This window comes from Hylobates moloch, unplaced genomic scaffold (genome assembly GCF_009828535.3).
Source record: "Hylobates moloch isolate HMO894 unplaced genomic scaffold, HMol_V3 SCAFFOLD_6, whole genome shotgun sequence".
In the NCBI taxonomy this organism is placed as follows: domain Eukaryota; kingdom Metazoa; phylum Chordata; class Mammalia; order Primates; family Hylobatidae; genus Hylobates; species Hylobates moloch.
Window position 1 is genome coordinate 117,583,297 of NW_026652281.1, and position 20,307 is coordinate 117,603,603.

General features: G+C 41.3%; 1 protein-coding gene and 1 non-coding gene across 16 annotated transcripts in view; one reads left to right on the plus strand and one right to left on the minus strand.

Annotated features, from left to right (window-relative positions):
• The window catches only part of ANKHD1 (ankyrin repeat and KH domain containing 1), a 140,987-nt gene that overhangs the window by 117,907 nt on the left and 2,773 nt on the right, over window positions 1-20,307 (plus strand). For 9 of the 15 annotated variants that reach the window (XM_058439909.1, XM_032158077.2, XM_032158089.2 and 6 more), the window contains 8 exons: window positions 131-277; window positions 1,078-1,227; window positions 1,392-3,004; window positions 8,864-9,040; window positions 10,814-11,065; window positions 11,561-11,736; window positions 12,392-12,556; window positions 15,659-15,768. In XM_058439909.1, the coding sequence (XP_058295892.1) occupies window positions 131-277; window positions 1,078-1,227; window positions 1,392-3,004; window positions 8,864-9,040; window positions 10,814-11,065; window positions 11,561-11,736; window positions 12,392-12,556; window positions 15,659-15,768 (2,790 nt within the window). Of the gene's footprint in view, window positions 1-130; window positions 278-1,077; window positions 1,228-1,391; window positions 3,005-8,863; window positions 9,041-10,813; window positions 11,066-11,560; window positions 11,737-12,391; window positions 12,557-12,831; window positions 13,324-15,658; window positions 15,769-20,307 lie in introns of those variants that run through there. The other 6 variants (XM_032158087.1, XM_032158080.2, XM_032158083.2 and 3 more) reach the window with 6 other exon arrangements.
• Window positions 556-632, minus strand: LOC116472076 (small nucleolar RNA SNORD45). The gene has a single exon (XR_004248985.1). It is a non-coding gene; the product is annotated as a small nucleolar RNA SNORD45 (small nucleolar RNA).

Consider the following 20,307-nt stretch of genomic DNA (forward strand, 5'->3'; position numbering starts at 1 on the left):
TCATTGATTATTTGATGTGCCAAAGTTTAATACGAATATTTCAGCGTAACTCTGGCTATAAAGGAATAGTCTCTTGAGTTTCTATCTTAAAACTTATCTTTTATTGTACTTGCTATTTGTCTCTTCTTAGACTTGAAGGTGAAGTGAATCCTAATTCCTTGTCAACCAGCTACAAGACAGTGTCATTGCCATTAAGCTCTCCAAACATAAAGCTGAATCTCACTAGCCCTAAAAGGGGTCAGAAAAGAGAAGAGGGGTGGAAAGAAGTTGTACGAAGGTAAATAGAATTAGTTCCATCTTTTTAACTTTCATATATTTTCCCTTTCTCATGTGAGATGGCTACCTAGTTAATTAATGAATAATTTGAATGTGGTTATTATTTTAAACTGCATTGCCACACTAAATCCAGAATATGCTAAAGCAAAATTAGAAGCAGTATATAAATTTTTGCATGCATATTTTATATGACATAAGAAATTTTGGCTCTTTTGGATAACCTCAGTTGCTTTTTATGTAGTTCAAATGTAAAGGCTTTCTCTTGCTTTTTTTCTTTCTCGTGTCTCAGTAATTCTAGAACTAAAGTACTAATAATCAACTTTAGATTCAGAATACATGTCAGCTCATCATTGACCTGAGGCTTTATTTTTTATTGCTAAGTATGAGCTGTTGATACTGGTTTAAAATGAATATGCTAGCATAGTTATTCTGTGTGGATTTTAATAATATGGTATTCATTATTTTAACAGGGTCATTGCAGTTTAGTTGATGTGTAATATTTTGGGCAGATTTAAATGCTTATATTGTGAGTGATTTAAATATAATTTTTGTTTTGAATGGCAGTGTAATTTTTAAAATTAGGTTCTCTGAAACTGCAGAGGCAATGTAATTTTTAACTTTACTAAATTCAATTCATTATTACAAGAGATCAGTTTCTAAAATAAAAACTTTTAATAATTTCCTATTTAGCATTTAAGAAATGTTATTCTACAAAATGTCCATGAACATACTTACTAAGACATCTTTTTTAATAAAGAGACATTTAATTTCATAAGCTCATGTGTATTCTTCATTTTATAGGTCAAAGAAATTGTCTGTTCCAGCCTCAGTGGTGTCCAGGATAATGGGAAGAGGAGGATGCAACATCACTGCAATACAAGATGTTACTGGTGCCCATATTGATGTGGATAAACAAAAAGATAAGAATGGCGAGAGAATGATCACAATAAGGTAATTGTGCAAAATGTATACTGCTAGTTCTGAGTAGAAATTATAAGAAGCATACCTTTGTTAGGTATGGTATAATTAAGAACTTTATTTGATGGTTAAGATTACCTGGTTTTTTTTTTTTTTTAAATGTTTTTGGTCTTGTTTCTGTTTTTTTTTTCCCCCAGGGGTGGCACAGAATCAACAAGATATGCAGTTCAGCTAATCAATGCACTCATTCAAGATCCTGCTAAGGAACTGGAAGACTTGATTCCTAAAAATCATATCAGAACACCTGCCAGCACCAAATCAATTCATGCTAACTTCTCATCTGGAGTAGGTACCACAGCAGCTTCCAGTAAAAATGCATTTCCTTTGGGTGCTCCAACTCTTGTAACTTCGCAGGCAACAACGTTATCTACGTTCCAGCCCACTAATAAACTTAATAAGAATGTTCCAACAAATGTACGTTCTTCTTTCCCAGTTTCTCTACCCTTAGCTTATCCTCACCCTCATTTTGCCCTACTGGCTGCTCAAACTATGCAACAGATTCGGCATCCTCGCTTACCCATGGCCCAGTTCGGAGGAACCTTCTCACCTTCTCCTAACACATGGGGACCATTCCCAGTGAGACCTGTGAATCCTGGCAACACAAATAGCTCTCCAAAGCATAATAACACAAGCCGTCTACCTAACCAGAACGGGACTGTTTTACCCTCAGAGTCTGCTGGACTAGCTACTGCCAGTTGTCCTATCACTGTCTCTTCTGTAGTTGCTGCCAGTCAGCAACTGTGTGTCACTAATACCCGGACTCCTTCATCAGTCAGAAAGCAGTTGTTTGCCTGTGTGCCTAAGACGAGTCCTCCAGCAACAGTGATTTCTTCTGTGACAAGCACTTGTAGTTCCCTGCCTTCTGTCTCCTCTGCACCTATCACTAGTGGGCAAGCTCCCACCACATTTCTACCTGCAAGTACTTCTCAAGCACAGCTTTCTTCACAAAAGATGGAGTCTTTCTCTGCTGTGCCACCCACCAAAGAGAAAGTGTCCACACAGGACCAGCCCATGGCAAACCTATGTACCCCATCTTCAACTGCAAACAGTTGCAGTATCTCTGCCAGCAACACCCCGGGAGCTCCAGAAACTCACCCATCCAGCAGTCCCACTCCTACTTCCAGTAACACACAAGAGGAAGCACAGCCATCCAGTGTGTCTGATTTAAGTCCTATGTCAATGCCTTTTGCATCTAACTCAGAACCTGCTCCATTGACTTTGACATCACCCAGAATGGTTGCTGCTGATAATCAGGACACCAGTAATTTACCTCCATTAGCTGTACCAGCACCTCGAGTTTCTCATCGAATGCAGCCCAGAGGTTCTTTTTACTCCATGGTACCAAATGCAACTATTCACCAGGATCCCCAGTCTATTTTTGTTACAAATCCAGTTACTTTAACACCACCTCAAGGCCCACCAGCTGCAGTGCAGCTTTCTTCAGCTGTGAACATTATGAATGGTTCTCAGATGCACATAAACCCAGCAAATAAGTCTTTGCCACCTACATTTGGCCCAGCCACACTTTTCAATCACTTCAGCAGTCTTTTTGATAGTAGTCAGGTGCCAGCTAACCAGGGCTGGGGAGATGGTCCACTGTCCTCACGAGTTGCTACAGATGCCTCTTTTACTGTTCAGTCAGCATTCCTGGGTAACTCAGTGCTTGGACACTTGGAAAACATGCACCCTGATAACTCAAAGGCACCTGGCTTCAGACCACCTTCCCAGCGAGTTTCTACTAGTCCAGTTGGTAAGTTATTAACTATTGCTGCAGTTCAGTTTGGAGCTCCTATGGCCTAATCTCACCTTAAGTGGACAAAAAAAGTAGCAAGAGGTAAATCACTCACATATAATGAGCTGCTTTAGATTCTCTCTATGATCTTTCTGTCCCTCATAGTAAGGAAGTTATACCATGGTGTAAGTCCATTTTCTTGGAATTGGTGTCTATTCATATTAATAAAAAAAACTCCAGGGATGTTTCAAGGATTCCAAATTTACAGACTTAAAAAAAGAAATCATAGTGATTGTTTGCATTTCTTAGATTTAAAAAATTGAAGTTGCAAAGGTGTTTAGGCACAAGTTCATAATTTACATTGTTTAATAGTACTCTGTTGTTTATTTTAGGTATAGCTATTTGTTTTTTATGTATTTTATTTTTTATTTTTATTATTTTATTTTATTTTTTTGAGACAGGGTCTCACTCTATCACCCAGGCTGGAGTGCAGTGGCCCAGTCTCAGCTCACTGTAACCTCCACCTCCTAGGCTCAAGCATTTCTCGTGCCTCAGCCTCTCAAGTAGCTGGGACTACAGGCATGTGCCACCATGCCCAGCTAATTTTTTGTATTTTTAGTAGAGACGGGGTTTCGCCATGTTACCCAGGCAGGTCTCGATCTCCTGAGCTCAGGCAATATCCACCTGCCTTGGCCTCCCAAAGTGCTAGGATTACAGGCGTGAGCCACCGTGCCCAGCCTAGATACAGCTATTTGAAGACCCAGTCATTTATAGGCTCTTAATTTTGAAAGACCAATGTAGATTTAGCTATTGCTTCTTTGAAATTATAAATTAGCTGCCGAGGCATTATGAGAAATATATAGACAGATTTGAGGTCAGTTTTGGCTTGGAGATATTTGGAGAACCAGAATCTATTTTCTGTAGTTTAAGAGCCAAGTTTTAGTCTAATCTGTACTGTTCTGAAAAACAAATTAAAAATGTGGCTGACCCAGAATATGGCACTATTGCCTCTTAGCATTTCTCTTCCAGTTGGAAAACTGCCCCATATCCCATGCTACCTTGTTGCTAATTATAAACTGACTTATGTTGTTTAAAATTATTTGTGAGTTATGAATATGGCGTAGCCTTAGCTTTCATTTCAGATATGTTTCCATTTACTTGTCTTTTCAGGAAAACATAGCTGTTATATTGTATTTCAAATAGAAATAGAAGCCTGCATATGACTATCTATGGTCCAAAATATTCTCTAAATTTTTTTCCCTTCCTCTCTGTAAATAGGCATCTATTACAACTTTTCATTTGGGGAAACTAGTATAGACTTTGAGAAGCCCCAGGGTGAAAGAAGAGCTCATTGCCAGTACCCAGGATGTGATAGGAAGCATTAATCCTTGACCTTCCTTCTAGGGCCTGGGATTAATAAGCTTGGCCCCATTTCTTAACTGCTTGTATGGTTTCTTTTGTTGATGCTCTTTTCACGGATATAGTTTACTTTCCTAGTTTTCAGGTAAGAAGTAGTAATACTGACTGAGCGTGGTGATTCATGCCTGTAATCCCAGCACTTTGGGAAGCTGAGGCGAGTGGTTTACATGAGGTCAGGAGTTTGAGACCAGCCTGGCCAACATGGTGAAACCCCATCTCTACTAAAAATATAAAAAATAGCCAGGCATGATGGTGCAGGTCTGTAGTCCCAGCTACTTGGGAGGCTGAGGCACAAGAATCACTTGAACCCAGAAGATGGAGGTTGCAGTAAGCCGAAATCATGCCACAGACTCCAAGCCTGAACAAAAGAGCGAGACTGTCAGAAAAAAAAAAAAAAAAAAGTAGTGATACTTAAGAAGATGGGGAAAGATATAGAGAAATTGAAACCATCATACATGGTAGGTAGGAATGTAAAATGGTACATCTGCTTTGGAAAAACAGTTTCACAGTTCCTCAGAAAGTTAGACATAAGAGTGATCATATGATCCCGTTATTCTACTCCTAGGGAAGATATATGTCTATAGAAAAACTGGCACACCAATATTCATAGCAACATTATTCATAATAGCCAAAATGTAGAAACAACCGAATGTTCATTAACTGACAAGCAGATAAACAAAATGTGGTATATCTATAGAACGTAATATTTTGTATTTGGTATAAAAAGAAATAAAGGGCTGGGCGCAGTGGCTCATGCCTATAATCCCAGCACTTTGGGAGGCTGAGGTGGATGGATCATGAGGTCAGAAGTTCAAGACCAGCCTGACCAACATGATAAAACCCTGTCTCTACTAAAATACAAAACATTAGCTGGGTGTGGTGGTGCGCACCTGTAGTCCCAGCTACTCAGGAGGCCGAGGCAGGGGAATCACTTGAACACAGGAGGTGGAGGTTGCAGTGAGCTGAGATTGCGCCACTGCACTCCAGCCTGGCGACAGAGCAAGACTCTGTCTTAAAAAAAAAAAAAGAAGTACTGATTCATGCTATAACATGGATGAACTTTGAAAACATTTTACTAAATGAAAAAAGCCAGTCACAAAAGACCAGATATTTATTTTATGATTCCATTTATGTGAAACATCCAGATTAGCAAATCCATAGAGACAGAAAGTAGATTAGTGGTTACCTAGGATGAAGGGATGATTGGAGGGTGGGTGATAGCTTAGGGGTGCAGAATGTCTTTTTCTTTTTTTTCTTGAGACAGGGCCTCACTCTGTTGCCCAGGCTGGAGTGCAGTGGCGTGATCATGGCTCACTGCAACCTCAACCTCCTGGGCTTCAAGCAATTATTCTACCTTGGCATCCCAAAGAGATAGGATTGCGGGTGTGAGCCACCATGCCCAGCTTCAGAGTTTCTTTTTAAGATAACAGAAATGTTCTAAAATTGATGTGGTCCTGAATGCACAATTCTGTGAATATACAAAAGGCTACTGAATAGTATAACTTTAAATGAGTAAATTGTATGGTTTGTGAATTAAATCTCAGTAAAGCTATTAAAAAGTACATTTATGTGGCATCTACATTTATGTCCCTAAAATGCACATCATGATCTTTAAAAGCTATCATGATTAGCTGGGCACGGTGGCTCACACCTGTGCTGGGAGGCTGAGTTGGGTGGATCACTTGAAGTCAGGAGTTCAAGACCAGCCTGGCCAACATGGGGAAACCCCCGTCTCTACCAAACATACCGAATTTAGCCAGGCATGGTGGTGGGTGCCTGTAATCCCAGCTACTCGGTAGGCTGAGGCAGGAGAATCGCTTGAACCTGGGAGGCAGAGGTTTCAGTGAGCTGAGATTGTGCCACTATACTCAGCCTGGGCAACAGAGCAAGACTCTGTCTCAAAAAAAAAAAAAAAAAAAAAGCTATCATGATCTTTACAAAAGACTGACAGATTTCAGTGTAAAAATATTGACAGTGGCCAGGTGTGGTGGCTCATGCCTGTAATTTGAGTACTTCGGAAGGCCAAGTCAGGAGGATCACTTGAACCCAGGAGTTCGAGACCACCCTAGGCAGCATAGTGGGACCCTGTCTTGATAAAAAATAAATTTAAAAATTAGCTCAGTGTGGGGCCGGGCACGGTGGCTCACGCCTGTAATCCCAGCACTTTGGGAGGCCGAGGCAGGCAGATCACGAGGTCAGGAGATTGAGACCATCCTGGCTAACAAGGTGAAACCCCGTCTTTACTAAAAATACAAAAAAATTAGCCAGGCGTGGTCACGGGCGCCTGTGGTCCCAGCTACTCAGGAGGCTGAGGCAGGAGAATGGCGTGAACCTGGGAGGTGGAGCTTGCAGTGAGCCGAGATCGTGCCACTGGACTCCAGCCTGGGCAACAGAGCAAGACTCTGTCTCAAAATAAATAAATAAATAAAAATATATTAGCTCATTGTGGTGATACACGCTTGTAGTCCCAGCTACTCAGCGGGGCTAGGCAGGAGGATTGCTTGAGCCCAGAGGTCGAGGCTGCAGTGAGCTGTGATGACACCACTGCACTCTAGCCTGAGTGAGAGAGCAAGACCCTGTCTCAAAAAAAAAAAAAAAAAAACCAAGAGGTTATTATAGAAATGATTCATTTCAATAAAAAAAGAAAGAAATGATTCATTTCCTACTTACAGACTTTTTATAGCCATATTCAGTATTACCTCTAGGTTTTGCTAACATCTATTTTGGTTAGCACTAGAAAATTTAATTTTTTTTGTCCAGGAAAGCACGGTAATAATTGCCTACTGTTGCCTACCACAATAATGAAAGTCTGAAATAAGTAGGAAATGCCTTAAGTTACCCACATGTCCAGAGTAGTCAAATCTATAAAGACAGAAAGATTAGTGATTGCTTAGAAATGGAAATATGAGGCTGGGTGCCGTGACTCACGCATGTAATCCCAGCACTTTGGGAGGCCAAGGCGGGTGGATCATGAGGTCAGGAGATGGAGACCATCCTGGCCAACATGGGGAAACCCCATTTCTACTAAAAATACAAAAAATTGCCGGGCGCGGTGGCTCACGCTTGTAATCCCAGCACTTTGGGAGGCCGAGGCGGGCGGATCACGAGGTCAGGAGATCGAGACCACGGTGAAACCCCGTCTCTACTAAAAATACAAAAAGAAATTAGCCGGGCGTAGTGGCGGGCGCCTGTAGTCCCAGCTACTTGGAGAGGCTGAGGCAGGAGAATGGCGTGAACCCGGGAGGCAGAGCTTGCAGTGAGCCGAGAGCGCGCCACTGCACTCCAGCCTGGGCGACAGAGCGAGACTCCGTCTCAAAAAAAAAAAAAAAATACAAAAAATTAGCCGGGCATGGTGGCAGACGCCTGTAGTCCCAGCTACTCCGGAGGCTGAGGCAGGAGAATGGCGTGAACCCAGGAGGCAGAGCTTGCAGTGAGCTGAGATCGTGCCACTGCACTCCAGCCTGGGTGACACAGCAAGACTCCGTCTCAAAAAAAAAGAAATGGAAATATGAGGGTGAGGACCCAGTGAATGACAGGTAATGAGTATGGAGTTTCTTTTAAGGGAGACAAAAATGTTCTAACATTGATTGTGGTGATGGTTGCACAGTCCTGTGAATATACTAAAATCCAATGAATTATATACTTTAAATGGGTGAATTATATGGTATGTGAATTACATCTCGAAGTCATGTTTTTTAAATGATGGGGAAATCAAACTCTGAAAATAAGACCTGCTTAAAAGAAATTTTGACAGTCGATGTTTATATTAACTACTTTTTCCTGAAATAAGAAACCATAATCCTTTTCCAGTCCTTCAGCCTCTTTTCCTAATACATTCTCCAGAGAAAGCAATGGAATTTGAGAAGATGGCTAAGTTCAGATTTATACAAACTAGATAGAAACTTTGATAATAGTTTGCAACTGTTGATATTTTCTATCAGATAGAATACTGAAATCATCCTCAGTAGTATGCATTTCCTCCTTGTGAGGAAGGAAACATTGGTAGATTTTGTTACTTATCTTCTATAGGAAGTGACTATAGTTATACAGATGAAAAGCTGTACTTTGAGATTGACTACAAAAGGGAATGCAGAAGTTATTGTTGGGTGCTACTTAGTTACAGCATACTCCCATTTCGTATCCCCTCCAGTTAAAAGCTTTGAGATTCATCGAGAACATTACTCCAGGTGACTGACACTCTTAAACATTGAGCCCATTTTTCTGTATCTAGTGCTGTTTGGCGATATTCTTCTGGACCGTAAGGAAAAAATGGATTTGGCCATACAGTATCACATAGATGGATTGTTTTTGCTGTGGTCTATGAAAATGAGCCACATGCTATCTTTTATTTATTTGTTTGGTTATTTTTACAGCTTATCTCACCTTGGTGGAAGTCTTCTTGGGCTTTCAATTTTAAAGTTTTAGCTAATTGGATGTCTTGGACCTGTTTTATTTCAGGGTTACCATCCATTGACCCATCAGGCAGCTCCCCATCTTCCTCTTCTGCTCCTCTGGCAAGTTTTTCCGGCATACCAGGAACAAGGGTTTTCCTGCAAGGGCCAGCTCCTGTTGGGACTCCTAGTTTCAACAGACAACATTTTTCTCCCCATCCTTGGACAAGCGCCTCAAACTCATGTAGGAATCCTGGAGGAACTCTTCCCAAAGAGTTTTGAATAAGTTATTAAATCATTTATTTCAGTTACAACACCATGTTGTAACTTTAGTAAACTAAGTGGTATACAGATGCCCAAGGTTTGTTCTGTGGTCATGTGAAAAAATTGTCAGTCATTTTTAGCATAGAAAACTTGAGAATTATTCTTTCAAGCCAAAAATGTTTTACACTAGAACCTGGATCAAGAAAAGAGGTACTAGGCTGGGTGCAGTGGCTGACACCTGTAATCCCAGCACTTTGGGAGGCCCAGGCAAGAGGATCGCTTGAGCCCAGCAGTTGGAGACCAGCCTGGGCAACAACAAGACCCTGTCTCTATTTAAAAAAAAAAAAAAAAAAAAGTACTGCAAGTAGTTTTACAAAAGGACCCTTTGGAAGCAGTGTTGTAAAATTATTTCTTAAATCTGGAAAGAAGTTGAATTTTTGTATATGGTCAGTTTGGTGTGATTTCTCATGTATTTTTACATTTTATGAAGCTGTATTGCCTTTTATAAGTTAACATATTCCTTTGTTCTATTGATTGATTGATTGATTGAGACAGAGTGTCTCGCTCTGTTGCCCTGGCTGGAGTGCAGTGGCACGATCTGGGCTCACTCCACCTTCTGCCTCCCAGGCCCAAGCGATTCTCCTGCCTCAGCCTCCCACCACGCCTGGCTAACTTTTATATTTTTAGTAGAGACAGGGTTTCACCACGTTGGCCAGGCTGGTCTCAAACTCCTAACCTTGGGTGGTCCGCCTGCCTCAGCCTCCCAAAGTGCTGGGATTACAGGCTTGAGCCACCTGCCTGGCCCCTTTGTTCTATTTATTTCAATGTTTAGAACAGATGAAGTATGTGGAATTGAACAGAATTGGATTTTTTTTTTTATTTTAATGAGCATCATGAGGTAGTCAGTGAGTACTGGCTTTTTTGACAAGGAAAATTACCCAAATCACCCAAGAGTTCCATTAAGAAACAAAGCTGTGAATCAAAATCATATAATGCTTTGCTAACATTTGACCTTATTTCCTTATAGAAACAAAAAGAGCTGTAGAAAGGGAAAAAAGAAAAGACTAACAAGTATAGAGGGTCACCAGATGTTTTCTAGAAAATATGCTAGGTACTGTGCAAATATTGCCACATTTTAGTTAATTTTAAAATGTGGCTGGGCATGGTGGCTCACGTCTGTAATCCCAGCACTTTGGGAGGCTGAGGCGGGCAGATCACCTAAGGTTGGGAGTTCGAGACCAGCCTGACCAACATGGAGAAACCCTGTCTCTACTAAAAATACAAAATTAGCCAGGTGAGGTGGTGCATGCCTGTAATCCTAGCTATCCGGGAGGCTGAGGCAGGAGAATCGCTTGAACCCCGGAGGCGGAGGTTGCGGTGAGCCAAGATCACGCCATTGTACTCCAGCCTGGGCAACAAGAGCGAAATTCTGTCTCAAAAAAAAGAAAAAAAAAAGTTACAATAATGTTTTGTGCAGATTATTTAGAGCTAGAATAAAAACATGTGGCCTGCTTCCTTTCTAGCATTGTTTAGTTCAATTGGGAGAACATTTTTTAGACTATTGTATACTTATTATAGGCAGAAATCGTGTAGGATAATGTTTATAGAAATTATGTTTTATTTGAATGTTCTTTTAAAATGAAAATTTTCTTTACAGAACCTATGTTGTGGAATAGATCTTTCCAACAAGGTTTCTCATATTCTTATAGTTTTTTATATGTAATAAAACAATAGAGAAATATTTTGCCACCAGGTGACTCTCCTATTCCATCTGTTTCTTCGGGATCATCTTCACCTCTTTCAGCCACTTCTGCCCCACCAACATTGGGCCAACCAAAAGGAGTCAGTGCCAGTCAGGATCGAAAGATACCTCCCCCGATTGGAACAGAGAGACTGGCCCGAATTCGGCAAGGAGGGTCTGTTGCACAAGCCCCGGTGGGGACCAGTTTTGTCGCTCCCGTTGGACACAGTGGAATCTGGTCATTTGGTGTCAATGCTGTGTCAGGTACAATTGGCTTGCTCTCTCTCTGGAGGGATGTCTTAAGTAAGCTGTAGGTTTGCCATTAAAACTTAGTTCCTTAGAAAAACAAACCAAAAAAACTTAGTTCCTATGTTTAACACTCAATTAGGGAAGGATGTTTATATCTTTGAGGAGTTCAATCCAATTTCAGAGTCTGGAATATTGGTTGAGGTAATATATAGAGTTGATCAGAAACAAAAGATTCAAAGTGTGTGTCCTTTCTCTCTTAAGTAATCATTTGAGTTCTTTCAGAGAGTACTTAATCTTTTAAAAGACAGGGTAAAGTGGAGTATTCAAAGGACTTTACCTAGTTTTTCAGGAACTGGTTTTTTTTGGCTAGCAAGACTGTGATAAATGTGCTTTGAGCTCTTCAGAGGAAAGATTTCAATAACATTTGGTAATGTTTGGTAATAACAGTGGTAATGTTTTGTTGTTTTATCCAAATAAATTTAAAACTTTGTTTTCAATTATTCTTTCCAGAAGGCTTATCAGGTTGGTCGCAATCTGTGATGGGGAACCATCCAATGCATCAACAATTATCAGACCCAAGTACATTCTCCCAACATCAACCAATGGAGAGAGATGATTCTGGAATGGTAGCCCCCTCTAACATTTTTCATCAGCCTATGGCAAGCGGTTTTGTGGATTTTTCTAAAGTGAGTTGACAAACATCACTGTAACTTGTTTGACACTTTGTCAGCCAATGTAGTCACATTAAGGAATACCTTGTATTGAAATAATGCTCCCTTTTGTTTCTGTGGCTTTACTAGATCTTTTGCTTAATTTCAGGAGTGCACAGAGTTGTCCACAGTAGTTTGTCCTGAAGATGTCCCCATCCCCTGAAAACACCTGAGGGATTTGGGTTTTGCCACTTCGTGTTCTGCTACTGCAACTTTGAGGGAGGCCTCTACCCCTCTTAAAAGCTGGCCATGAGTTCACTGATGCTTTCTTGTCTGCTCTGACAGCTTTATGTCGGCAGTCAGTCATGTAGTTCCCATTTTCTTCTTAGCTCAAGCTTTTTCATGAAACTAAAATATGGGAAAGTTGAGGTTATTTTTATCAAATATGAGAAATTTCCTGATGATTTCATATTGGATTTAGTTTCTTTCTCTCTCTTCTTTTTTGTTGAAAAGCTTTGCAGATGCAGATAAACATTGTGTTTTCTCAACACTGCCATACTGTACTTATAGGATCTTTTGGAGTTCTTTAAATGAGGAATATTAGAGAAGTCTAAGCTGGTATTATGGGATTTATAGTAATTTTATAATTTATAGTAATTTTATGATTAAATCTTTTCTCCTGCTGTTTTAGGGTCTGCCAATTTCCATGTATGGAGGCACCATAATACCCTCTCATCCTCAGCTTGCTGATGTTCCAGGAGGCCCTCTGTTTAATGGACTTCATAACCCAGATCCTGCTTGGAACCCTATGATAAAAGTTATCCAAAATTCAACTGAATGCACTGATGCCCAACAGGTAAAATGGGCTTAATGCTCTTTTATTTTTTAGATTTGTCACGTCATTCTTTTTGTTTTGTGAGAAGTATAAGTACTGAATATCAAAAGTCATAATTGACCATTTCGATCTGGATTGCTTTTTCAATATCAAGATGATGCTACTGAACACTTTATTTCATATATGTGTATTCTTCCTAGGCAGAAACAGTGAATTGCCATTGCATTTATATATTCATTTTGTAACTGTCTAAAGATTCCTAATTAGAAATTCCAATTTTTCCTCCCCCTTTTCAGATTTGGCCTGGCACGTGGGCACCTCATATTGGAAACATGCATCTCAAATATGTCAACTAAGTTAGAAGGTCTTTACTCTTTAGCCTTGTTTAAGAAACCTATGACCTTGGAAGAACCATGGGGATTTTTTTTTTAATGTGCCTAAGAAATTTTCTCTGAGGCTTTAGCAATGGAAATTTGATTGCCCATTGTATAAGAACAAATTGATTTCCTATCCACCTGATTATGTTCTCTGGTTAGTTTAGCCATTTTGAACTTAAGATCATATGACCTTAGTGCTTTTGGCTAAACATACTGAATACTACTTGTATGCAGAAGAGAATTAGTTGATTACATGTTTCAACCTTTTAGGGTGATAAATACATGTATAATTGTTTACATACTTAAAAGGAAAAAGTTGAGCAAATTTCTTGTCATATAGTGGCTCTACATAATGTAGCCTGTATTAATGTGAAATATTTACCAGAATATTCAATAAAAAGATCAACAGTCTTTAGAAGTGGGGTGTGATCCTTTCAGTGGTCATGCAGGTACCACTCAATCCACATTATATTGAACCAGACGGTTAATACTATATTTGTAACAGGCTTCTCACATTTAACACTTGAGTCCCTTCTTAGACTGCCTTGAAAAAGCACTTTTAAGACTATTTACCTATTTATGCTGTGTTAAACATTCCTTGTTCCCTTGTTGTCTTCCATAATCCTTTAACGTATGAGAAAGTTTCAAGCTCTGGCAATGTGTCTTATCTGACTTTAGCTAGCAGATAGGCCACTGATAGGTTTTTTTCTCTATGGATCATGAGAATGTCGATAAGAACAATTGGATTTAAATCAGATAACACTAAACAAACGTAGGGACACCCAAATTATCAACTTCAGGTTCCTTCTGTGCTTCCTGACCTTTTTTATCTGAAAGATTTGTCTGGTTATAGATATTTAAGCTTTATATGAGTTGGGACATAAGAGGGAGGTGACTCCCGCCATTCTGTTGTATTATTGAATCAGCTGAGTAATATTTATAAATATGTGAGTAATTCCGGGCTTAGTTCCATGGCCCTAAGCATGGAGAGTCAATATGTTTAACAAGCTAAACAGAGGAACCCTGGAATGGGCTGCTTTGGTCAAACCATAGGCTATGCCGAGAATCAGCATAGAGAAGGAAAACTTATCCCACTGAAAAGTATAGTCATCAACTTATTTGTGTTTTAATATAGCTGAATTTTTCCTGGTCAGTATAGGCAATACAGAAAAGAAAACAAGAAAATGTTTGGAGCTGATGGAGAAGCCAAAACTCATATCAAGGCAAAGAAGGATGCACAGAAAAACAGTAGTAACTAGGGACAGAACTATATTAGCAGCACCTTTCTACACTTATGCCAACAGGAATTCTTAATTTTCTCTGCCCAGGTCCTAAAGCCAGGACCACATCAGACACACCATGTTTGTTCTGTGTCAGATATACCTGCTTCTTTTATCTTCTATATCATCTTACATATGAGAAAGCTTCCTTAATTAAGCTTATGTCTTATTTTCTGTTATGTCCATTTTCTGAATGGATTTTGAAAATGTTGTTTATATTGAAGCTACTACTTTGTAGTGATTGATAACCACATCAAGTATCATTAAGGGGCCCCTTGACCTTTGTGGGGGCAGTTGGGTGGGGCACAAAAGACTCCTTGGATCACCTGTATATCTTGCTGTTTCCACTTACCATCAACAGCAACAGGAAAAATCACTTAAAATTGGTGAAATGAATGAAACTACTCTTGATGAAATATGTACTAGTGAGAAATAATATTAAATAAATTATTCAGTGGGACAAAAAGGTGAGTTTTATTCTATCTTAACTGTCTGCAATACATTTGAATGGTCTGAAGGAGCCTTAAGTCCATATTCTGCACCTTGAGGACAACCAAATGAGAAATTTTATTTCAGGTCAGTAACTAGAATTTATGAAGAGAAAGGAGATAATTATGAGGAATCCGTAGGAAAATTGGGAGGAAAACAACAGGTGTGCAGTTGGGAGTAGTTCTTTAGGATACGCTCCTCCCTTCCCTCTTACCGGCACTTCCTTCCTTTCTTTCTGACTATTTGGATCCCAGTAGCCTGCTCCCAACCTCATTTCGCCTGCTAAATCTCTTCTTCCTCTGCCTGCCTCTTCCTGGCACTACTTTACTGCTATTTTACCAACCTGAACATTTGGATAAAACCTAGCTCAGGTAAGAACTTAATTACTTTCAAAATATACAAGGGATATGGGAGGAGACAGCATGGATACAGTGGAACAGTAGTCAGTAGTCAGAGCCTAAATTCTATTTTCGTTTCTGCCACTTGAAGCTTTATGGCCTTAGGCAAATCATCTCACCTTTCTGGGCTTCACTTTTCTCATCTGAAATTGAACTCAAGAGTCTTCTAGTTCTAACACAGGATTTCTTCTTGTGAATGAGAATATAAGATATGGAAATATTAGAAGCCATTAGATTGTTTACAGTGCTGAGATGAGAGCCCCTAGCATTGGTTCTGATAAGGAATCGAAATAAATCCTGCCATTATTATGGGGGCCAGTATTGAGATTTTAGTGGAGGCAGAAGAAGACCTTGCACATCTTTAGTGAGCCTTCAAGTCGTGAAGAAACATCCGCTAAGGTATAGATCAAACCCAGTGAAATGAAACTATAGGAATGAAACTATATCATCAAGGTTTCTGGACCCACTTACTTCACCTTGTGTTCAATGTAATAAAATTCTGCTACCAATAAAATTATTGATGTTTTAAGACCCTTTAAACCTATTGTGGCTACAGTGTGCTGACTTGCCCTTTTATAGGCCAGTCTGCTTCCTTCAGTCCCTGCTCTCAAAGGGGAAATCCCATCACCTCAGCTAACCAGACCGAAGAAGAGAATTGGACGGCCGATGGTGGCCTCTCCTAACCAGAGGTAAGAAATTTCAGGACTTGGAACTATGGTTTCCTTCTCTTCATGTAGATTCTGGCCAAGTCCTCCTCCCAATCCAAAAACTAGTGCAAGAGAGGACCATCCTCAATTTTAGTTAACTTATAGAAGGGGAGGCCGGGCGTGGTGGCTCACACTTGTAATCCCAGCACTTTGGGAGGCCGAGGTGGGTGGATCACCTGAGGTCAGGAGTTTGAGACCAGCTTGGGCAACATGGTGAAACCCCATCTCTACTAAAAATACAAAAGTTAGCCAGGTGTGGTGGCACGTGCCTGTAATCCCAGCTACTCGGCAGGCTGAGGCAGGAGAATCACTAGAACCCAGGAGGTGGAAGCTGCAGTGAGCCAAGATCACACTACTGCACTCCAGCCTGGGCGACAGAGCAAGACTCTGTCTCAAAAAAAAAAAAAAAAAAAAAAGAAGGGCAAAGGCTAGCTACATTATAACTTCAAGCCAAAGAGAGGAGTACTTAGTATATGTGATTCCTTCCCACTGTTTAAGACCTTTGGGGCGGCGCGGTGGCTCATGCCTGTAATCCCAGCACTTTGGGAGGCTGAGCTTGGCGGATCACCTGAGGTCAGGAGTTCGAGACCAGCCTGGCCAACATGGTGAAACCCCGTCTCTACTAAAAATACAAAAATTAGCCAGGCGTGGTGGCATGCACCTGTAATCCCAGCTACTCAGGAGGCTGAGGCAGGAGAATCGCTTGAACCCAGGAGGCAGAGGTTGCAGTGAGCTGAGATTACGCCATTGTACTCCAGCCTGGGTGACAAGAGCGAGACTTCGTCTAAAAAAAAAGACCTTTGGACCACATTGTAAATCCAAGAAAAGGCAAGCAAGCCTGTAGGAAAACAGCTTCTGAATGAACATCTTGTTCTCTGACTAGCAAGAAGTATTTCTACCAAGACATATAACTGGTTATGATGTCTTCCCAGTGGACCCTGCCCCCTATAGTGAGGGGCTCTGGTAATGCTGCATTTTCTATTTATCCTCAGTGATTTGTCATTTGCAAACAGGCAGGTTCATGCGCCTCCATCCTCTCCTTTAGGCAATGGGTGAGAGAAAGGTGGTTTTAAGTATCGAAAACTTAAGTGTGTTAAGACCATCTCCAATAAAAGGCATGACCCTGGGCTTCAACACCTAATTTGCAAAAGATCATGAATCAGACAATCTTGTTTGCAAACCTATTTTGTGATTACTTTTCACGTTCTGTTTTATCTTGATGGTATATTAATGTGAATCCAAAGTAATTTGCCTGATAACAGAGACCTGGTATTTCCTTATAGGTTTATTCAGATCTCTGGGGGTGGGGCCTGGGCATAGGTATTTTTTTAAACACTTCCATATTCTAATAGGTAATTAGTTGTTTTTTGTTTTTTAATGAGATGGAGTCTCACTCTGTTGCTTAGGCTGGAGTGCAGTGGCGCCATCTTGGCTCACTGCAACCTCTGCCTCCTGGGTTCAAGCAATTCTCCTGCCTCAGCCTCCCAAGTAGCTGGGATTACAGGTGCACACCACCACACTTGGCTAATTTTTGTATTTTTAGTAGAGATGGGGTTTCTCCATGTTTGCCAGGCTGGTCTTGAACTCCTGACCTCAAGTGATTTGCCCGCCTCAGCCTCCCAGAGTGCTGGGATTACAGGTGTGAACCACCTTGCCCAGCCAGTAATTAGTATTGACCCTCTGATTTAAATTCTTGTTTCTTCATCCAGATTGCATGGATGATGAATCTGGCTTTCTCTGTAAAGCCAACTACCTATTCCCCGGCCCTTACAGCACACAGTGACTCCAGAAGAGTTAACTGCAAGCAGTAGTCATTATAGTAGTAGTAACTGTGGCTATTATTTTGTGATAGAGATTAGTAGAAGGAAGACCTCACTTCCACAATGACCGTTCTTGAAAACCGTTGATACTTTTCTCCTGATTCTCCTATTTCCGACTCATCTTTCTCAGTCTCTTTTGGTGAATTCTTTTTCTCTACTACCTTTTAAATAAATAAATGTTGATGTGCCCAGGCTTCTACACTGTATCTTCTCCCCAGATGATCTCATCCCACATTTATTTATTTATAAATAGAGATAGGGTCTTGCTGTATTGCCCAGGTCTTGAGCTCCTGGGCTCAAGTGGTCCTCCCATCTCAGCCTCCCAAAATGCCAGAATTAACAGATGTGAGCTACCGATCCTAGCCCATCCCCACACTCTTGAATTTCACACCACCCACATTTGAGCCACTAACTCAGAGTTCTCCCCATGGCTTCATTATATCTAGCTTCCTACTGTGCTCCATCTGAACACATATTATTCATTCCCTCATATAAGATATGCTGCTCTTCTTGTTTTCCCTATCATATTAGTTGGTGCTACTAGCCACCAAGACTCTCAAGCCAAAAGACTGAAAATTATCCTAGTTTACACTTTCCCTCACCCCACTCTTAATCAGTCACTTTTTTCTTCCTCTGTGTATCTGAATCTCATCTACTTCTCTCCATCCTCACAGCCATCGCCCGTTTGCCCACCTGGTTTCACTAGGCTGGACTCTACCCTCGAATCTCACCATCCTCTACCCTATTCTCCCATTCCCTGTCAGACACTTCCTCACCTTGCATAAAAGGTTAGTTATCATAAATGATTCACTACAATCTGTTCCCAAACTTTACCCTCCAGCACTGCTAAGACACTTCATTTTGGCATGCACCATTTTGTAAGACACTCAAAATCCTTTTCGGGACAATAAAATATACATACCCTTGCTACCCGAAGTGTGTTTCTGAGGCCCTGAAGCGTTTGCATTACTGTATTAAAAATTCACAATTGCAGCCAGGCCCGGTGGCTCATGCCTGTAACTCCAGCACTTTGGGAGGCCAAGGCAGGCAGATGACTGGAGATCAGGAGTTCGAGACCAGCTTGGCCAACATAGTGAAACCTGGTCTCTGCTAAAAATACAAAAAATTAGCCAGGTGCAGTGGTGTGTGCCTATAATTCCAGCTACTCAGGAGGCTGAGGCAGGAGAATTGCTTGAACCCAGGAGGCAGAGGTTGCAGTGAGCCGAGATCATGCCACTGCACTCTAGCCTGGGTGACAGAGCAAGACTCCATTAAAAAAAAAAAAAAAAAATCAACCAGCTGTGGTGGCTTACGCCTGTAATCCTAGCACTTTGGGAGGCCGAGGCAGGCAGATCACCTGAGGTTGGGAGTTCAAGACCAGCCTGACCAACATGGAGAAACTCTGTCTCTTCTAAAAATACAAAATTAGCTGGGTGTGGTGGTACATGCCTGTAATCCCAACTATTCAGGAGGCTGAGGCAGGAGAATTGCTTAAACCCGGGAATCGGAGGTTGCGGTGAGCCAAGATCATGCCATTACACTCTAGCCTGGGCGACAAGAGCAAAACTCCATCTCAAAAAAAAATCCACAATTAGCTCGGCCTGGTGGCTCATGCCTGTAATCCCAACACTTTGGGAGGCCAAGGTGGGAGGATCACTTGAGCACACAAGTTTGAGACCAGCCTGGGCAACATAGTGAGACCCCGCCTTTACAAAAAATTTAAAAATTAGCCAGGTACAGTGGTATGCACCTGTGGTCCCAGCTATTCAGGACACTGAAGTGGGAGGGTCACCTGAGCCCAGGAGGTTGAGGCTGCAGTGAGCCATGATTGTACCACTACACTCCAGCTTGGGTGACAGTGAGACCCTGTGTCAAAAAAAAAAAAAAAAAATCCAAAATCTCACCCAGACCAATACTGTATCAGAATTCTCATTTTAACAATATCTCCAGATGATTTATGTGCACATTAAAGTTTGAGAAGCTGGCCAAGTGTGGTGGCTCACACTTACAGTACCAGCACTTTGGGAGGCCGAGGCAGGTAGGTTACTTGAGCTCAGGAGTCCGAGACCAGCCTGGGCAACATGGTGAAACCTTGTCTCTACAAAAAATACAAAAGTTAGCCCGGTGTGGTGGTGGGCGCCTGTGGTCCCAGCTACTCAGGAGGCTGAGGTGGGAGGATGGCCTGAGCCCAGGAGGCAGAGTTTGCAGTGAGCTGAGATTACACCACTGCATTCCAGCCTAAGCGGCAGAGCAAAACCCTATCTCAGAAAATAAATAGTTTGAGAAGCAATCTTTTTTTAAATGAGTGAAGAAATCAGACCTAAGGAGAAATCTGATGAAGCCAGAGCTGAGTTAATATTGATAAATGGATGCAGTCAGGTGGTCTATACTTAATTTTTGGTGAGGGGAAGGGACAGTGGAGGCAGTATTGATTTTGAGGAAGCCAAACAGGACAGCCAGATGAATTCAAGATTTCCAGTGTATATACATCTTCACCAATCCCACCACCTCGCTCCAGCCTGTCATATCACTGTGTCTACATAAAAAAAAAAAATCTCCAAGGCCAAACTCTCTGACCTTTCTTTCCTGCTAAAGACCAAGCCCTCCTCACTAGCCCCCTGCCCTTCCTTAGTTAACTGGCAAAGAGATCAAAGGGCAGGCCTTCTGACTGGTGATGCCTCAGCTGTAGCCCCCAAGCTTG